An 18533-nucleotide genomic window follows, 5' to 3' on the forward strand; every position below is an offset into this window, starting at 1 on the left:
CGAAAAAACGCATTCAACGTATATTTGATTGGATATTTAAGATCGCATGCATTAAATTAAGAAATATGACTTTTAAATGTACGATAAATCGTCCAAAAACTTGCGAGTTTTAATGCAACTCTTTGGAACTAATTTATTGCCCATTTACGCAGATAGAATCATTCCACGCACTTCACACATGTAATCAATTGAACATATTTTTTTTGAGTGACGTTAGGAATTGCTTCGACGTGTGTATGTATGTTGGTTTCTTAACATAAAAAACATATCAATTTTATAATAATGAATTAAGACTGATATAAGATATCATGGTATGAGATGGTTTTCTTTAATGCAGTGAATGCAATGTAACCGTCGTGCAAGAGATTGTTTAGTATTCTGTAACCTCAATGATGAACGCTTGGAATGATCATGACATAAATGAGACGCTTTCATAACAATATTCCGTTCTGAGCCCAACACAGAGGTGAATGTAATGTAACCGTCGTGCAAGAGATTGAGACGGATCCTAAGCCAGTAAAGCATTTTACGCATGGGAATTTCATGCTTTTGGTTGCCGCATAAAACATATGTTACCGGTGATCAATACCTGCATGAAAAATGTTTGCCCATCCAGGGACCTGGCCTATTCAGCAATTATGTCAGCATAATTACAAAACGAGGTATTGTATACTTGCGTCATTTAATTGCCTAGCGCAAAATACAAACAACAAACAACGAACCAAAGTATAATTACATTGACGAACACGATTAGGTGACTGTGTTGCGGCTCATCGCTTCATTGCACCTCTTTGTTTCGGGAAAGGTGAACGCAATTTTAATTGAAATTAATACCTAGACTTTTCCGGTTTCGATTGATTTAAATATCAAAAAGTTAATTTTCGTGAAATCAAGATCTAGCAAATACCATTCAATTAATATGACTGTAAATACTATACTATTAATTTCTTAATTGTATTTTTTAAGAATCTAAGTTTAAATACGATACACAATGTTAGCTAAATCGGCAGCACTTTTCGTTTATACATGGATAACGTTGTACTTAGTTTTAGGCGCAGGTGGTGAGTAGAAACATATTTTTGTAGAGATAACGGATTAAGTAATGTTATCATACGTATTTTAAAACTGAGTATAAACATATGAATTTACTCATGTACTCACATTATACACATTGTCTTGTTGTTGTATACTCTGCTCTGGCTACCCGGCTAGCGCAGAACACTTGCTTACCACGCACACGGCCTAGGCTTACTCCATACAATGGAGTTGTTCACTAATGCTAGACGTTCGAGTGTCATATAAAGAAATTGACGCGAAAATGCCCGTTTTTGAGAGTAAGTTTATTATTTGGGTAGACTATTGCCTTTGATTTGATACGGTTTGTCCAGCTTTCTCCTAGCTACTCGATCTTACAGGTACCTGCAACTGGCCCTCGGAGTTCGTTAACAGCGTCTGGGAAGACGAGAGAGGCGCCTTGGAATTCACCTCAACCGGTATGAGCGGCTGGGTCCTGTCATACATAGTGGAAACAGTGCAGACCATATCTAACTGGAGCTGTAACGACACCAGCCTCTATTCATCAATGAGTCTCATCGTGATGAAGTAGGTGCAGAAAAATTGTCGCTGTTGCTCCAAAATCTTCATTTGTGTGTCCATATGTAACCTTTTTGTAATGGATGATCTATCCGCTGATTGTGACCGAAGAGTCTCTGGTTCGATCCTTACTCATGGAGCTTCTTTTTATCGCTCCCATTGAAGTAACTCCCAAGAAATGGACCTTTTGTAATCTATATAAACCTGATTCTTTATATGCAATTTAAGTACATATACATATATATATATATATATATATATATATATATATATATATATATATATATATATATATATATATATATATATATATATATATATATATATATATATAATATTGGTAGGTATGAATTGCTATGTTGTACAGACTAATTGAAAAATATTGTTTTCAGGGCAAACAATTTAATTGCCTTCTCAGACTTTGACTTTATTGGCTTCCTCTGCCTGCACCTGACAAAGCTCACGGACGTGTCCTACCGCTACTACATATATTCACGTACGTTATTTCCAACCCACCAAGAAACCGGCGAAATGATATCAGTAAACGCGTTTGTGATATATTATATAATAAAATAGTAATTATTATATGCAAGACAAGTATTTTAAAAATATCTGTGTTCGTGTTTCTTTTTCTCAGCTATTCAACATGGGCTCGAGGGAAGCGCGCGTGCGACCATGATAAATGCTTCCTTTATGGTGACCGATACGTTCACCCAGATTTGCCATTCTGGATTGGCACGAGCTAACGTGTCGGAGTCCGGTGTCTGGATAAAGGCCGGTATGCGCCGAGTTTGATCGAGATCATCGTCAGAAACTGAAGTGATTACGGACAAACATAAATAAAATGGCATTTGAATAAGTAGTGATTATTTTATAGTTTTGTATATTAATACACGTGTGCTATTAAAGACAATTTACACAGCGATACAAGAATATTAACCGAGTCCATGGAGTTTGATTTTTTTTTGCTTTTGACTCGGCAGGTACATTTATTTGTGTTGCACATATTTTATGTTGTATTATTGAGCTATGTGTGTGTGTTTCGAAGTTTATGAGGGCCTTCATCGCCCGAGGCTGTATTATGTAAGGACTCGGGGTGTGTCCTACTATTCCTACCTAACTAACTTATTTGGCGCGTGATGTAATCTGAAGCCTCCAATTTATACTACAGTAATCTTACTCTTTGCTCAAAAGGAAGTGCAAGCAGCGCCGCCGTCCTTTGTCCATACAGCCTTCTGGCAAGGTACACTTTCAAATACACAAAGACTGACGTTTGTAACGAAAATGACGTCGGTGCAATCAACATATGTGACGTCAAAACGCAGATGGAGGCAAATACGACGTGTGGCGTTCTATATCCGTTATATGCAGGTATTCGTTATATAGGACTAAGGTAGCTATCGAATCATCTGCACTATGTTTGATGCAGGACTGTTTTGTAACTGACGAGTTCAGCGTGTTTGAAAACAGAATCATAAGCTGATAACTTAATCGACAACTATTTTTACCGATACATTTGATTTTTAGATTTAACTTCGCATTAAAGAGAAATTTACTTAATTAATTTGTTAATATATTTCTGTTTGATTCTTCTTGCAGGCTCTTCCACGAGCCGCTGTGTAGATGTTGTTGTTTCCAGTTCAAGCACGTACGTCACACTGCATAATGACGTTACATCCAGCAATACGTTCACTTACTCGTGTGTGGTAATGTCTGATTTAATTATAAAATTGTTTTATTGTCTATCTCGCTGGATGCCAGCTAATATTGCTGTTCGTGTCTTATACGTCTTTGTGTGTCCCTAATCTCGCCCCGTGTAACTTAATTAAATAAATCACCACGAATGAAACCCACGCGGAGAACTATTGTCGAACTCAAAGCCTGCTCAAATTCATCATTAAAATAGCTTACTTTACAAATTAACTTGGCACAAATGATCAAGCAAATAACCTGTGATTTAAGGTCTCAAGGTTAGATCAAATTTAATACACCTTAAAATAATGATTATAACTGTAATTTCATCATTCGTTATTCACTTTAAAAATAATTTGCCATCAATAATCTCTTTGACTAGAAAGTGTCGCGCGATACCCGTTTCTTTAACTTAAAATTCAAGATCACGTCTTATAGGTAAAATATTGGCTTGATACAGCCCGTTAACATTCTTGACATGATTACACAAATATACGAATATCTAATTAACGTACATTCTCACATTCTAAATAATTATTGCATTACATACTTTATGTTTATTCAACAGTGCAACAATCTGAACGTGTCTATAATTTTCTTTCTCTTCTGATTTTGGACCAGAATAAGTTGAATAACTGTGTGTGTTTGGGGGGGGGGTGTATAAAATATGTCAACAGGTCAATATATCATACATATTTTGATATTGGTCGGTCAAAGTAAGATGGCTGTCATTATATAATATATGTTTTCTTTTTAGCCATTTAAGATACGATTATACATAAGTTTAACTCATAATTAATGTCCAAACACGTGGTATGACAGACCCTCACTTATATAAAAGCAAAAACAAAATTATTGTGTGTGGCAGTGGCCCACGTCGATCAATAACGATGTCCATTTGCAGGCGATCAGTTCAGACGGCAAGTCGATGTCTGTGACGCCCAACTACTGTAAGAAGGGCCAGACCCCCACCGCTGTTCCGGTTAGAAATGATTTTCATGAGGAGGGGAGTGTCCTGGCTCTCACTATTGATGGATGTAAGCCGACGTGTATGGCATGTGTGAACTTCATATGCCAATTCAAATACAATAAATAGTATTGCTGTTTTCGGAATAGTTTTCCTGTATCAATGGACCAATTCTCAGACATCGAAGTGGTTACCCTGGTATTTGATATGTTATTAACCAACGTTTAGCAATGAAATCCGTTTGCAAGTCATAAAACCTTGCCTGGACATGAGCGCCTATCATATGTTACTGTACAGTATCTCAATGGTAATGGTCACGTTTGCATGTCAAAAATCAAAACGGTCATATAGAGCTAACGAGATTTTCATCATGCAATTAACAACTAATGTATTATGATATTAAGTGTTGATGACAAGCCGTCTATGTCAAACCATATGTTATGGGGACAAAGCCCCTGTCGAAGTCGGAAAATAGAATAGTTCATTAGTTATCATCTGTTGCTTATATTCAAAAACTGATCGATATTTCAGTGACGATTATGAGCCCTTTCTTGTAGTTTCCATCGATGTATAGTATCATATTATGTGATAGAATTGCTTACAACTCAACAGTAACCATTCAGAATTCACTTTTCTTTTTCACCGTTTTCAGCACCCTGTCGTAAGTAGATTTTATTAAATAAGCGCTGCGAATTTTTAAGAATATTGTTTGATACTTTATTAACTTTAATATCAACTAATTAGAAGTTATTTCGCATTTCTTGTTTAATTGTCAAAATACGGAAAAGGTATAGTTAAACGTGTGTTTATACTACATTTATGTTAACATGTATGTACATGTTTATGTACTTTTTTTATATGAACATATTTCATAATAGCGTCTTACAAATAAATGAGGTAACGAACGAATAAACGAAACGAACGATTGAACGAACGAACGACCAAATGTATTTCGATGAAAGGGAAAAGCTTTTTACAATTGAGCTTTATTTCGTGGTATTTTTGTTTTATGCCCTGTTTTACAATCTGAATATCTGTGACGACACTTTATTCAGCTCCATGTCCGTCATTGACGAACCCCTTACATGGAAGTCACAATATTACGGTAGACGGAGCAATCACTAAGGCGAAATTCACGTGCGACACCGGGTACTCGCTTAGCGGAAATGACACCCGTGTGTGCCAGGTGAACGGATTGTGGACAGGGGCAACTCCATCATGTAGTGAGTATGGTCGCCAGGGTCACATCACTTCATATGATCTTGAGGCGTCACTTTTAATCACAAATAGCTTACCGGTAAATAAAAGTTCACATGTACAGTATTTAAAAAAAATTTCCAGACAAACAAACATTAACACGAAATATATATAAAGGTATGCAATTAAGAGTTGATGAAAGTAACGATTTACCTTCCGGCCACTATAGTTTATAGTTTTTGTGTACCGGTTCAAATCTTCTGAACCATGCGTAAAAAAGTAGTTTAATCTTTTCAATGAACTCGACCAATCTTTTTGCCGACCTTACAACTTTTTCGTAAAAAGGCTGAGTGTTTTAATCATCTTTGCTACATTCACTTAATGACAATCAATTGATTGATCGTTTTTACTTATTTTTCTGATACTTAATTCAATTTAAAAGAAAAACACATGCAAATGTTTTAAAGAGATTTGCACGATTCTTGCATGTTACTGCATATTCTTAAAAAAATGAATTCCTTAAAAACAGAGTAACAAACAATGTTTAGCTTACCTATCAACCATTACTGGAAACAATTGGCTTTTTAACAGCCCTAATTCATGTAATATATTATTAAGTGTAAGCACTACCAAATGCTATTTTTTATTATACATAGCGTGCACGACCCCTCCTGATCCGGCCAACGGCAGCGTCACTGTTTCCAATGACGGACTGACGGCAAACTACATCTGTGACACGGGCTACATCATATTCGGTTCCAAAACCCAGACGTGCAACGCTGCCAAAAACACATGGGGCGGATCAGCTCCGATTTGTAGTTAGTTAAACAATATTTGGTTTTTATTGAAAAAAAGGGAATAATTTTGTAAAAAACGGATGGTATGGGCAATTATTCCGTGAATGTAGTGTTCTATATTGAATCTTTTCAACATATCTATTATACCATGTAAGGGAAATTTAGAGTTTAGACCGTTTCACGGCTTCTATTAAAAACTCTGGTCATGTCATAAGTGTGAGTCGGTTTAGCACACGTTGGTATGATAAACATATCTATTTTCTCTTCAGTGTGACCGCACTTTATGCATGATCAAATAACATACGCCAAATTGTATTTTGATCTGATACTTTTTGTCAAAGCTGTAAGGGTTGTTTATGATTAAGTGGCAATGTACGAAACATGTTTATTATAGCTGCTGATAAGCTCTTGTTATAGCTGGAGATATCACAACTCTTGAGCTAATTTCAGATAAGTGCGATACTTTAACAACGCCATCCAACGGCAATGTTTCGTTAACAAGTGACGGCAACACAACATACGCACAGTTCGTTTGCGCCGATCAATATTTTATTCAAGGGAGTGCAACGTCCTCCTGCTTGAGTTCGGGAAAGTGGAGCAACGAGGTCCCAGTTTGCTGTAAGTAATTCTTACGTTGAGCTTCATTATTCGCATATTCCTGTTAGTCTCTTGTTAAAGGCTAACAATTCAATGGTTAAAAAGTGTATTTACTGTTTCTTGATAATATTAATTTCACAAACAAGTCAGCAGTTGCCTTATATGCAGTATCATACTTTATTTAGTGCACCGGGAATAACAGCAGACGTGTGAAAATTAATCGCGTTTCATTCCAATCTTAGTAGTATTTCAATCGCAAGTCCGATCACACCACAGATATACATGCCCATTGCTTCTAATTCATGCTTATTTTCTTACTAAATATTCTTGAATAAAACCCGCCCAAAATGCGCTTTTGTCGTCGAATTTTTTTGTCATTGATGAGATGACAATCTGCGATTTAGGACAATTAACAAAACGTGCTATATCGTGCGTTTACAACTTATGCTCAGCTCCTGTTGTCATTGGAGCTATCAAAACTCACTGACCGTATTTCAGTTGCGTGTGAGAATTTGACAGCGCCATCTAATGGCAATGTCACGTTAACAAGTGACAGCGTTACTTCGTACGCACAATTTGTCTGCGCAGAAGGATATTTCATTCAAGGGAATTCGATGGCGACGTGCTTGAGTTCGGGAAAGTGGAGCAACGGGGTCCCAGTTTGCTGTACGTCAGTGTTTGATAAATAACTCACATATTCATGTTATTATCGAGCTAAAGGTCTAACAATTTCATAACTCAAAAACACGTGTATTGATTATTTCTAGCAAATTTTGATTTAACATATATTGGTGCTTACTATATAGGTATCATTCGTTGTTTAGAAGCAAAGACATAGACAAAAATACGACTAAAACCAATCAAGTTATAATGGATTGGAGTTCATTGAAGATTTATGGAAATAAATTGCGTTTTATTCACATCTCATTATTGCAATAGCAAGTAAACAAAACGAGATTACTTATGTCCATCAAATGAATTTTATTTCCATGTTTTAATTTAAAATTGTTATATTACATCTTCAAAATTGTGCTTTGATCAGAGACTTTTATTGCAATCGGTGAGATAGCAATTTGACAATCAGGTGCGATAAGCTAAACATGTGTTTTCTTGCCTTTATTGATTTCGTTAAGCTGAAGTGATATGTGGAGCTATCAAAACTCTTTGGGCGTATTTCAGCTAAGTGCGATAATTTGACAGCGCCATCTAACGGCAATCTCACGTTAACAAGTGATGGCGTAACGTCATACGCAAAATTCGTCTGTGCCGATAGATATTTCATTCAAGGGAATGTCACGTCGACATGCTTGAGTTCGGGAAAGTGGAGCAACGAGGCCCCAGTTTGCTGTACGTCAATTTTTCGTGTTGCTGATTTTTTTTTTAAATATTCATGTTTTTTTTCTTGTTTTATACCTCAGTCACAAATAGACACCGATCACCGTCCGATCAGCGGCCGACATATTTTTCAGCTCATCGGGCTGGCGACCGGCCGATGCTCGCACGGAAACCGGGCCAATTTGTAGCATCGGGCGGCGTCCGGATTAATTTTTAGTCTCACTTAAAATTTTGCCCGACGTCGGGCCCGGGAAGGAATCGAGTTGAGATCGAAACAAGATCGGACAATCAACGCACGGGTATCGCCCGGCGATTGCCCGACATCGGATGCATTGAACGTGTATCGGCAAAAGTAAAGGTATTTCCCAGAGGAAAATACATCGGCCGGCGACCGTCTGATTGCGGAGGGCCTCCGCACGATGCCCGACGGACGCCGGACGATGCTCGTTATGATACACGTACAATGACTCCGATGTCGGGCGCACGCCGGGCGATAACCGTTCGTTGATCGTCCGATCTTTTTTTGATCTCAACTCGATTCCTTCCCTGGCCCGATATTGCGTAAAACAAACTGTAATATAAATTAATCCGGACGCCGACCGATGCTACAAAATGGCCCGATGTGCGTGCGATCATCGGCCGTCGCCAGACCGATGAGCGGAAAAAAACGTCGGCCGCTGATCGGACGGTGATCGGTGTCTATTTGTGACTGAGGTTTTAAACTTTGTCACTCATCGGACGGCGGACGGCTCCGACGTGTCAAGTCTTCCCGATGCCTTGAGATCGGACACATCGGCCGGCGACCGGATTATTTGTGACTGAGGCATAAGGTCTAACAATGCTATAACTCTGTCAGACAAGTATTTTCAAAAATAAAACCTCAGCAAAAACAAAAACAATTAATTAAAGTTATTGTTGCTCTTAGTTAATTGAAGACGTAGGCGAACTAACTGCGTTCAAATTCAACCTAATTATTTCAGTTTAAAGTCCATAAACCAATATGTCCACATGTCCATCGAGTGTATTGTGTTTGAATGCGCATATATCAGCAAACATATCTATATAATTCCACGGTCCTCAGATTGCAGCGACCCCGTTGTTCCATCCCACGGTGCGTTTGTAGTGAACAAAGACCGCTTATTGGTGGAATACACGTGCATCACAAACTACTCTCTGAAAGGGGCCCGCACGCGCTACTGCATGGACCAGGGAAGGGGCTGGTCGGACTCGGACCCTGAATGTGGTACGTGAACTTTAAACTTACATGTATATAGTTTCAGTTGATGCGGCAAAATAAATATGTTTGTACTGCCCAGTTTCATCGTTTCCCAAAAGCAAATGTGAAGAAGCGTTTTAATCTTTAAAATACATTTTTAAAATAAACTTATAAAAAAACTAAAATCAACAATTTCAAAACAAGAATATCTGCAGACACAAAAAACAACAACTACAATGAAAATAGAGGATATATTATTTCGTCATCCCTGATCTTTATCGCACATGTTATAATGCGCAGTCATATTCGTGGACACACTATTGTTTTCTCTCTGACAACATACAATAACATATGTCTTTGAAGAGTGTACTAATATGACATTAATTTAAAGCAATAACCCATATATCCATTTCAGTACAATGTTCAACTATTTCACCTCCAAGCGACGGCAAGTTGTCGTCTGCAGTTTCAAACGGCACCTTCACCATAGCAACTTTCCAGTGCAACAAGGGCACCACTATGAAAGGTGGTGACATGGCAGTGTGTCTGGATACAGGAAACTGGTCGCCGCCGACGCCAACTTGTGGTGGGTACTTAAACAAGTTTCTTCTGTCGTAGCACGTGGTGTGCAAAGGGATTCTTTGGGTTTTGTGTTACGTGACTAAGACTGTTTAGCTGTATTTATGACCGACAGTCCATTGATATCAGAATGCATTCTCGATGTCTTTAAATTCATGATGATAACATCAAGTCATTTCTCAACACTCAATAACCAATAAGGGTATCGCGTTTACAGATTTTTCTAAACGTTTAAACGAAATGAAATAAACGAAACGTTACCGTTTAAACGGTATCCCTATGTCCGTTTAAAAAGCACCTGTAACATCGCATTTCCAAACTGAAAATAGTAATTATTTCCGGAAGTAATATTCAGTGCATATCCCATTCGCGCAATGACGTCATATTAAAACCATACAATATTATAAAACAGACCATCAGTATCACCACATGTGAATTCGTCATTCTATAAATTTTTTTTAAAGAACGTCAAACAGAATGTTTAATCGATGAAAAATACTGTTTCCGAAAACGACACTCCGAAAAAAAATGCACGTACTTTGCACATGAAATACAATGTGCATATCGTTTGACCGCAGAAAATGAAAAACCAGTTAAATAGCAAAAACGTAATCAATATATAATTTGGTTAAACTATTTCTTTTCAACATGCTACCGCAGTGTTTTACTTTGCTAATCAACCACTAAAAATATTTCAAGATGGCGGCATATGCACTGTTTCGTTGCCAAGTTGTAAGATTTTCGGAAAGTAGCGAAGATTTTCCGTTAGTTTCCGTTCATGTCTGTGCCATCCGCTAACCAATAAGAAATAAATTACTGCCGAATTCGGTAGCCCGGATTTAACGCAAGTACCCGGATTTCGCAGTTCGTCATCGATCTAATTCGTACGGCTAGTCGGCTACGTTATTTGCAAACCAATATTTATTATAGTGATATTGACTGTCGTTTAAACGTTTACTGTTTTGGTAAACGTTTTTGAGCAAAACACGAAACGCGACCGTTTAAACGTTTAAACGTGATACCCTTAATAACCAAGCGATGGCGTAATAAGAAATTTAAATAAAATTCATAGAATACCGTTCTTGTTATTTCAGTTAAGTGTGCCGATCCGCCAAACCTCGGTACTGGAAGCTACGCATATATCTCCGACGGCAAAATCACATCTCTGACGGTAATGTGTGAGGTCGGATCCACCGTCAGCGGCAGCGTTAACGGGAGGTGTGACACAAACGGGACCTGGATATTCGCGACGTCTATGTCGGCATCTTGTGGTGCGCAATTGTGATCAAAGTTAAAAAGTGTTAATGTTTCATGGGAAAATTACAACATAAAAAGTGAGAAATAATACACAAAATAATCACCTGTATGTTTTAAGTACACATTCATGGACTATATGTGTTTTCATTAGAGCATATTAGTTGTGAATAAAATTTTACATATCACAAATCTTAGTTGTGAATTTCAGCATTGTTTTGATCGGTTCTAAACTTCAGCAGACTTTGCTGTTCATCAGTAACTTATAAAAGGTTATTCAATTCCAGCCGATTTCAATAAACGTTGGAATTGCCAATTCGTTTGTTTTCAAAATTGAGATGGTCATTTTGAAATCCCTAGCCTTTACTACTGAATATTGCGTCGGTAATGGTGTATGGCATTTAATGTTCATTCGCAAATATGCCAACATGAGAGGAAACTTGGAACTTAATGCAACTGAATATATCTGCTTCCTAGATCAATACATTTAAGAATAACATAAGAGTTACATGTTTGCCATCCAACCAATTGGAAGCTGATAAATGAAACAATTATTCTATGTGATAATTAATTTAAAATGACGCACGGTTTCAGATTAAGTATTCCTCGATGTAAGTTTGTTGAACGTGTGAGTATTCCGTAGTGTAAGATCAACATGATACGTTACAGCTTCCTGCGGCGCACCACCAGATCCTGTCGGGGGAAGTTTCAAGCTGATGACTAACGGAACATCGACGCGTGGAGAGCTAATGTGCAACACCGGTTACGTCATCCAAGGAGGGTCGGCCTCCGTGCTGGATTGTCTGAGTAACGGCTCGTGGAGTCAGTCATCGTCGTCGTCGGCAGAATGCGGTATGCGTTGTGATGTATCTTACTTATACGCGGATGTTACGGATGCTTAATGTATTGTTAAATATTTATTGCAGCTGTCTTATTATAAACAACAATAAATCAGTTCACACTCTGTATCATTCCATTTTTATGTAAGAGCATGGAATGACAAATAGAAAATAGGAAATAGATTATACCATTTAAAAATGACAACATATTTTCAATCACATAATTATGAATAAGAATATTAACCGCTTTTTATTTCACGGCTGTTGTCGGTCTTGAAACTATATATTACACTTACGTGACTGGACACATATCAGTGCCTTTAAAATCCGTGGCGGAGGCGTCCGGCTCTGACCGGCTACTTCCAGCGTTGATCGCCCTGGCGGTGCTGTGTGGTGTACTGGTGGTGGCCGTGGGGGCACTCGTCATAAAGGTCGTTAAGTGGAGAACAGGTAAGATTGGCGGAAGCAGTTTCGTACGAAAGGGTGCATAGACGATTTCTTACCTGAACTCTATCTTACTAAGGAAAGCGGACATTTCACGATTAAGTAATGGTTGCGCTTGTTTTAACGTTACATAAAAATAGTATATTCAATTGTGTTACGCAGAAACAATTTTTTGTAAAATGCTATCATTGTTCAACTGGATTTAAGGGAAATATAATGACAATTTCGATACACGACTGGGAAGGCGACGCGCATAAATACAGTAACATCGCATTTACTTGTACTTCATAAATACATATTTGTCTAAAGTATACAGACTTTCCGGTATATAGTATTTTACCAATTCTATATTTCAACGTATTTTAATGAGTAAAAAAAGTTCCAAATTACGTTATATAGGAGCGTTTTTTTCTAAAAGAAGTGACCATTAGAATTAATGATTTCCTTAAGAAAATCTATTTATCATCTATCAATTCCAGATAAAGGCGTAACAAAGAACGGCCACGCCCAGGTGAACGGGTTTCCTGTTTCGCACGCGCCATTTGACCACTCACAACACGTGATGGACAACAGAGTGGTACCGCCCCTCTTCAAAACCAAGACTGATCTTGACAGTTTCAGGTACAACAATACGTTTGCACGTTGGAGTTTCAATCGCTTGATAAACAAGGAAACAATGGGGGCGGGGTAGTCATTACATTCGAGCATTGATCGAAATGCGCAACATAGCGTGATTTTCCTTGCAGACAAATCTTCGAACATTTGTATACATGTATTTGTAGTTTTACTGGTCCATAGTTTTAACAAAAATACCAATTCACTGTCCGTTTTTACGATCCATTTTGTATGTACTTTTGTCCTACTTAGATAATACAATTGTTAAATCTTTGAATATTAATGAAATATCAGAAAATACGGACTTTATTTGCAGAAGTAAGCCCGATTCGACAACAACGCAAACAACATCCAGGATGACGACAGCAGTGAGTTCCGGGAACTTGTTGCTACATCTGATCAAGGAGACGACGAGCAGCTCCATCTACCACGATCAGCCGTCTCCCTGGAACGTGGTCAGCTTCCGGGGCAAAGAGGGCACCCCTAGTAATGACCATAGCAACCATCTCGGGCAGGAGCACGATGTTGACAAGAAAAGCAAGAAACATAAAAAGCGATCAAAAAGGAAGCTTCTCCAAGGAACCACAAGCAACGATCTAGGTCGGACGACCCCGATAACTAGTCGGACTAGTCCGTCAGTAGAGAGGACACCTCGGACCGTGCCGGTACAGTCGCGGGAGCATTCGTCTCTAGGGAGGCCTGGACAATCTACTACACCGGTACTGCAACACCACATCGGTAGCTCGGCACAACACGAGCTGAATACCACCCCCAGGTCTGGCCTTATACCCACCGTCCATTAGTAGACTGTAAAAGGGGATTATGTGTGTGGATAGAGCGGACTCTTAACATCATACCAAGTAAAAGCTAGAATATCGCATGCGTTACATAGCAGATATTTGCAAAGTTTTTAGAAATGACTCATATTTGTTTAATTAATCAACTGACTGACATGTGTGAACATTATATAAGACATGATACCACTTTGAAAAGAGAAGCATGCATAGAAGCTCCTTATATTTGTATTTCATTCAAACGCCTACTCAGATACCAGCAACTCATATGACTGACGAAGACTTAGCGATGCTAAGCTCGTTCAAATCGTGCACAGCCAAGAATAATGTGAACTCGCGTTCTTTACAAAGAACAGGTACACTCTAGCATATTAAATTATGCAATATAATCCAAAAATACGTGTAAAGTAGACTGATTATGACCAGATCGATCTGCATATTAATAACATAATTAGGGTTTGTCTTCTAGAACACTGCAGTTGTGATATGTTATGAACTCCCTTCCAAACACAATTTGAACTCTATGCTGTATCGACTTTCTTTTATTTTAACCCTCTACATGTTTTGTTAAATAAAGTTGTGTTTATTGTTAATAACACTATTATGTATTAGTTATCAATAGACAACGTATGATTGTAATTTAACATTTCGCTTGATTACCCGCGCGAGCGTGTGTGTGTGTGTGGGTGTGTCGGGATAAATCTGCCGAAGCTACGTTAAGCAGCACTTATTTCATTACGGTTAACTACAATTACGACTGCCATCTCAAGAAAATCCTTCCAGACATGGAACACTTTTGTTTTGTTTAAGTATTATATTATGAAAAGTAGTATCATTGTCATCTATATTTTGAAAATCGTGTATTCGTTAAGGCTATAATAATAATGTATTACATAAAAAAGTAAAATCAACAACGGGAAAATTATTGTTCACGTGGCTCGGCTTTCATCACGAGGTTGGTTAAAGCTAAGTTCAGAACCAGTCAAATCTCAGCGCGGCGGTTGCATTAAACCTCGACAGAAATCTGATTTTCACAGTGGCCAATTGCATTAGGATTTTATGCGACTTAAATATGTCTAATCGCAATACCATCGGCGGTTAAAATGATGTGTTTAGTTTAAAACTATTTATTTAAGCTCGATTGCATAGGAAGCCTAAAGCGTATTTGAAACGTTATCGAGTCCGTTTATCGAGCCTATAACAAGTACTTTGCGTTTATGTGGGAGATCTTAAGAACGCTCCCAGAGATCTAGATCAATCCCGTGACCTCTCGGCCAATAGGCGGATACCATAACTATTAGACCACGGCGATCTCATAATATTAAAGGGATCTTTTCACGCTTTGGTAAATTGACAAAATTGAAAAAAGTTGTTTCAGATTCGCAAATTTTCGTTTTAGTTATGATATAAGTGAAGAAACAGTAATACTGAACATTTACCATGCTCTAATATAGCCATTATATGCATCTTTTGACGATTTTAAAACCTAAAAATTATAAAGCGTTGCAACGCGAAACGATTGAATAATTTGGAGAGTTCTGTTTTTGTCGTTAAATTGTGTGCAACTACGAAGATTGCTTATATAACGTATAAAATACGTCAAGTATGTGTACTCGGCGGAATAGCTCAGCAGGCTAGAGCGTTTTTACTTCAGAATTCTGGCAGGACTCCAGGGGTCAGTGGTTCGAAACCTGCTCCGGGCAATGTTCTTTTCCTTTTTTTAATTTTATTCTTGATTTTTTACTGGAGCTTTTACGATCCAATGTTTACATTTATCAATATAAAGCATTTAATGAATAAGTTAAAAAATGCCAAAATCTGTGAAAAGGCCCCTTTAAGGTAGTAATTGCAATGTTTAATAAGCTATCTCATCTTTTAATCGATACTTTATTTTTTAATTAGTTAAATTCTATTTTGTATGATTTTAGACAAATCTGCAGCTTAGTAAATAAATCATTCACAACATAACAATAACACCATTTTATCATTTCTAACGGTGATCGCGTGATGCTCATACTATTAATGCTATTACACCATTTTATCATTTCTAACGGTGATCGCGTGATGCTCATACTATTAATGCTATTACACCATTTTATCATTTCTAACGGTGATCGCGTGATGCTCATACTATTAATGCTATTACACCATTTTATCATTTCTAACGGTGATCGCGTGATGCTCATACAATTAATGCTATTACACCATTTTATCATTTCTAACGGTGATCGCGTGATGCTCATACAATTAATGCTATTACACCATTTTATCATTTCTAACGGTGATCGTGTGATGCTCATACTATGAATGTTATTATCGATCATCACACTTTTCATACCTTAATTGTGTAGATTAACATGTTTATGCCCCCTTTTCAACCGCATTTCCAATTTCATTTATAAGTTTTAACGCTTTTTTACTACGTAAGTTAATTTATTTAAACGCAAGACCTTTGCCATTCAGATCAATTGCAGATTAAGGTCATTTAGCTGTGAAATTTTGAGCAAAACCAAATTATACACGAATAACCACAAATGCTCTCATCAATTTTCATTAAGATTGAGTAACAATTGTGGTATCTAAAATGTTCACGAGCTTTTTCTTTAAATTGACGTCACTTGGGTTTTCAACAGACCAAAACTATTTTCAAACAAATCAAAGATATAGTTAAAACAAATATTCTGAGTAAGTTTTATGAATATTGGAAAATTAATGTGGCATCAAGAGTGTTAACAAGATTGTACAATAGCGATATAAGGGAAAATGCCCCGCCCCTTGGCGGCTATGTTTTTCAATCTACTGAAACCATTTTCGAACTCGTAACAAGATTGTACTATAGCGATATAAGGGAAAATGCGGCTATGTTTTTCAATCTACCGAAACCATTTTCGAACTCGTATCAGATAGTATTGGTACACATCTTCTGACAAAATTTCAGAGTGTTAACAAAGTTTCACTATAGCCATAAAATGAACAAGACCCAAAAGGCCCAAAGTAGCTCACATCAGATTCAAAGGAACTGACCTGTTTTGTGCAGCCAAAGATGTCATTAGAACAAATGTTCTGACCAACTTTCATGAATAGTGAACACCCTGGCGGCTACGTTTTTCAACAGACCGGATACATTTTCATTTACATCCAAAATATCACTAAAACAAATATTCTGACCAAGTTTCATGAAGATTTGACAATACATGTGACATAAATAGTGTAAACAAGTTCTTACAATAGCCATATAAGGAAAAATGCCCCGACCTCTGGTGGCCATGTTTTCCAACCAACTGGAACAATTTTTGAACTCGTCTAAGATATCATTGGGGGCAATGCTTGTGACCAAGTTTCATAAAGATCAGACAATAAATGTGGTCTCTAGTGTTAACAAGGTTTAACTAAAGCCAAAAAGCCATAATGCACTGCCCACTAATGTGCCCACGTTTTTCAACCAACCGGAACAATTTGTCAACCCATCTAAGATATCATTGGAAAAAATCTTCTAACCAAGTTTCATGATGATCGGAAAATAAATGTGGCCTCTTGAGTGTAAACAAGGTTTTACTATAGCCATATAAGAAAAAATGCCCCGCCTTCTGATGGCCATGTTTTTCAACCAACCCATACCATTTTCATACTCGTCCAAGATATAATTAGGATGAATCTTCTGATCAAGGTCTTAATGAAGATCGAACAATAAATGAGGCCTCTTTAGTGTTAACAAGGTTTTACAAAAGCCATATATAGCCATATAAGGAAATATTTCCCGCCCCCTGGTTGCCATGTTTTTCAAGCAACGAAATCATTTTGAAACTTGTCCAAGATATCATTGGGACAAATCTTCTGACTGAGGTTAATGAAGATCGCACAATAAATGTGGCCTCAAGTGTTAACAAGGTTTTACAAAAGTTATATAAAGCCATACAAGGAAAAATGCCCCGCCCCCTGGTGGCCATGTTTTTAAAGCCACGGGAACCATTTACGAACTTGTCCAAGATATAATTGGGACACATCTTTAGACCAAGTTTCATGCTGATCGGAAAATAAATGTGGCCTCTAGAGTGTTAACAAGGTTTTACTTTAGCCATTTAAGGAAAAATGCCCCGCTCCCTGGCGGCCATGTTTTTCAACCAACTGGCATCATTGCGAACTCGTCCAAAATATTATTGGGATGAATATTTTGACCAAGTTTAATAAAGATTGGACAATAAATGTGGCCTCTAGAGTGTTAACAAGGTTTTACTATAGCCATATTAGGAAAAATGCCCAGTCCCTTGGCAGCCATGTTTTTCAAGCAAACCTAACCATTTTCGAACATATCCAAGAAATGATTGAGACCAATCGTTTGACCAAATTTCATGACGATTGGACAATAATTGTGGCCTCAAGAGTATTAACAAGCAAATACGTTGAATTGATATTCCCCGCCTATATACTTCTGGACACAAAAGTGTTATATTTGACACTAAAAAAGCATTTTTTTAAGATACAAAGGGCCATAACTCTGTTATTATCAAATGGTGTACAATGCCATTTGGCGTGCATCATCCTATTATCAATATATATACTCATACCAAGTTTCAATGAAATCCGCAAAAGCACTTCAAAGATATGGCTCCGGAC

General features: G+C 37.5%; 2 protein-coding genes across 2 annotated transcripts; both read left to right on the plus strand.

Moving 5' to 3' along the window:
* The first annotated feature begins 528 nt into the window (after positions 1-528).
* Positions 529-4921, plus strand: LOC127835958 (uncharacterized). Its single transcript, XM_052362408.1, has 7 exons — positions 529-1602; positions 1986-2089; positions 2231-2371; positions 2788-2964; positions 3193-3299; positions 4190-4334; positions 4905-4921. The coding sequence occupies exons 1-7, from the start codon at positions 1496-1498 to the stop codon at positions 4919-4921; spliced, it is 798 nt and encodes a 265-aa protein (XP_052218368.1). The 5' UTR covers positions 529-1495.
* Positions 4922-5304: 383 nt separating this feature from the next.
* On the plus strand, positions 5305-14968 carry LOC127840001 (sushi, von Willebrand factor type A, EGF and pentraxin domain-containing protein 1-like). The gene is made up of 10 exons (XM_052368392.1): positions 5305-5475; positions 6106-6267; positions 6697-6864; positions 9260-9421; positions 9810-9980; positions 11068-11244; positions 11897-12079; positions 12382-12516; positions 12990-13131; positions 13442-14968. The coding sequence occupies exons 4-10, from the start codon at positions 9379-9381 to the stop codon at positions 13926-13928; spliced, it is 1338 nt and encodes a 445-aa protein (XP_052224352.1). The 5' UTR covers positions 5305-5475; positions 6106-6267; positions 6697-6864; positions 9260-9378; the 3' UTR covers positions 13929-14968.
* Positions 14969-18533: the final 3565 nt, after the last annotated feature.

The sequence above is a fragment of the Dreissena polymorpha genome, chromosome 1 (assembly GCF_020536995.1).
Source record: "Dreissena polymorpha isolate Duluth1 chromosome 1, UMN_Dpol_1.0, whole genome shotgun sequence".
NCBI classification, from domain to species: Eukaryota; Metazoa; Mollusca; class Bivalvia; order Myida; family Dreissenidae; genus Dreissena; species Dreissena polymorpha.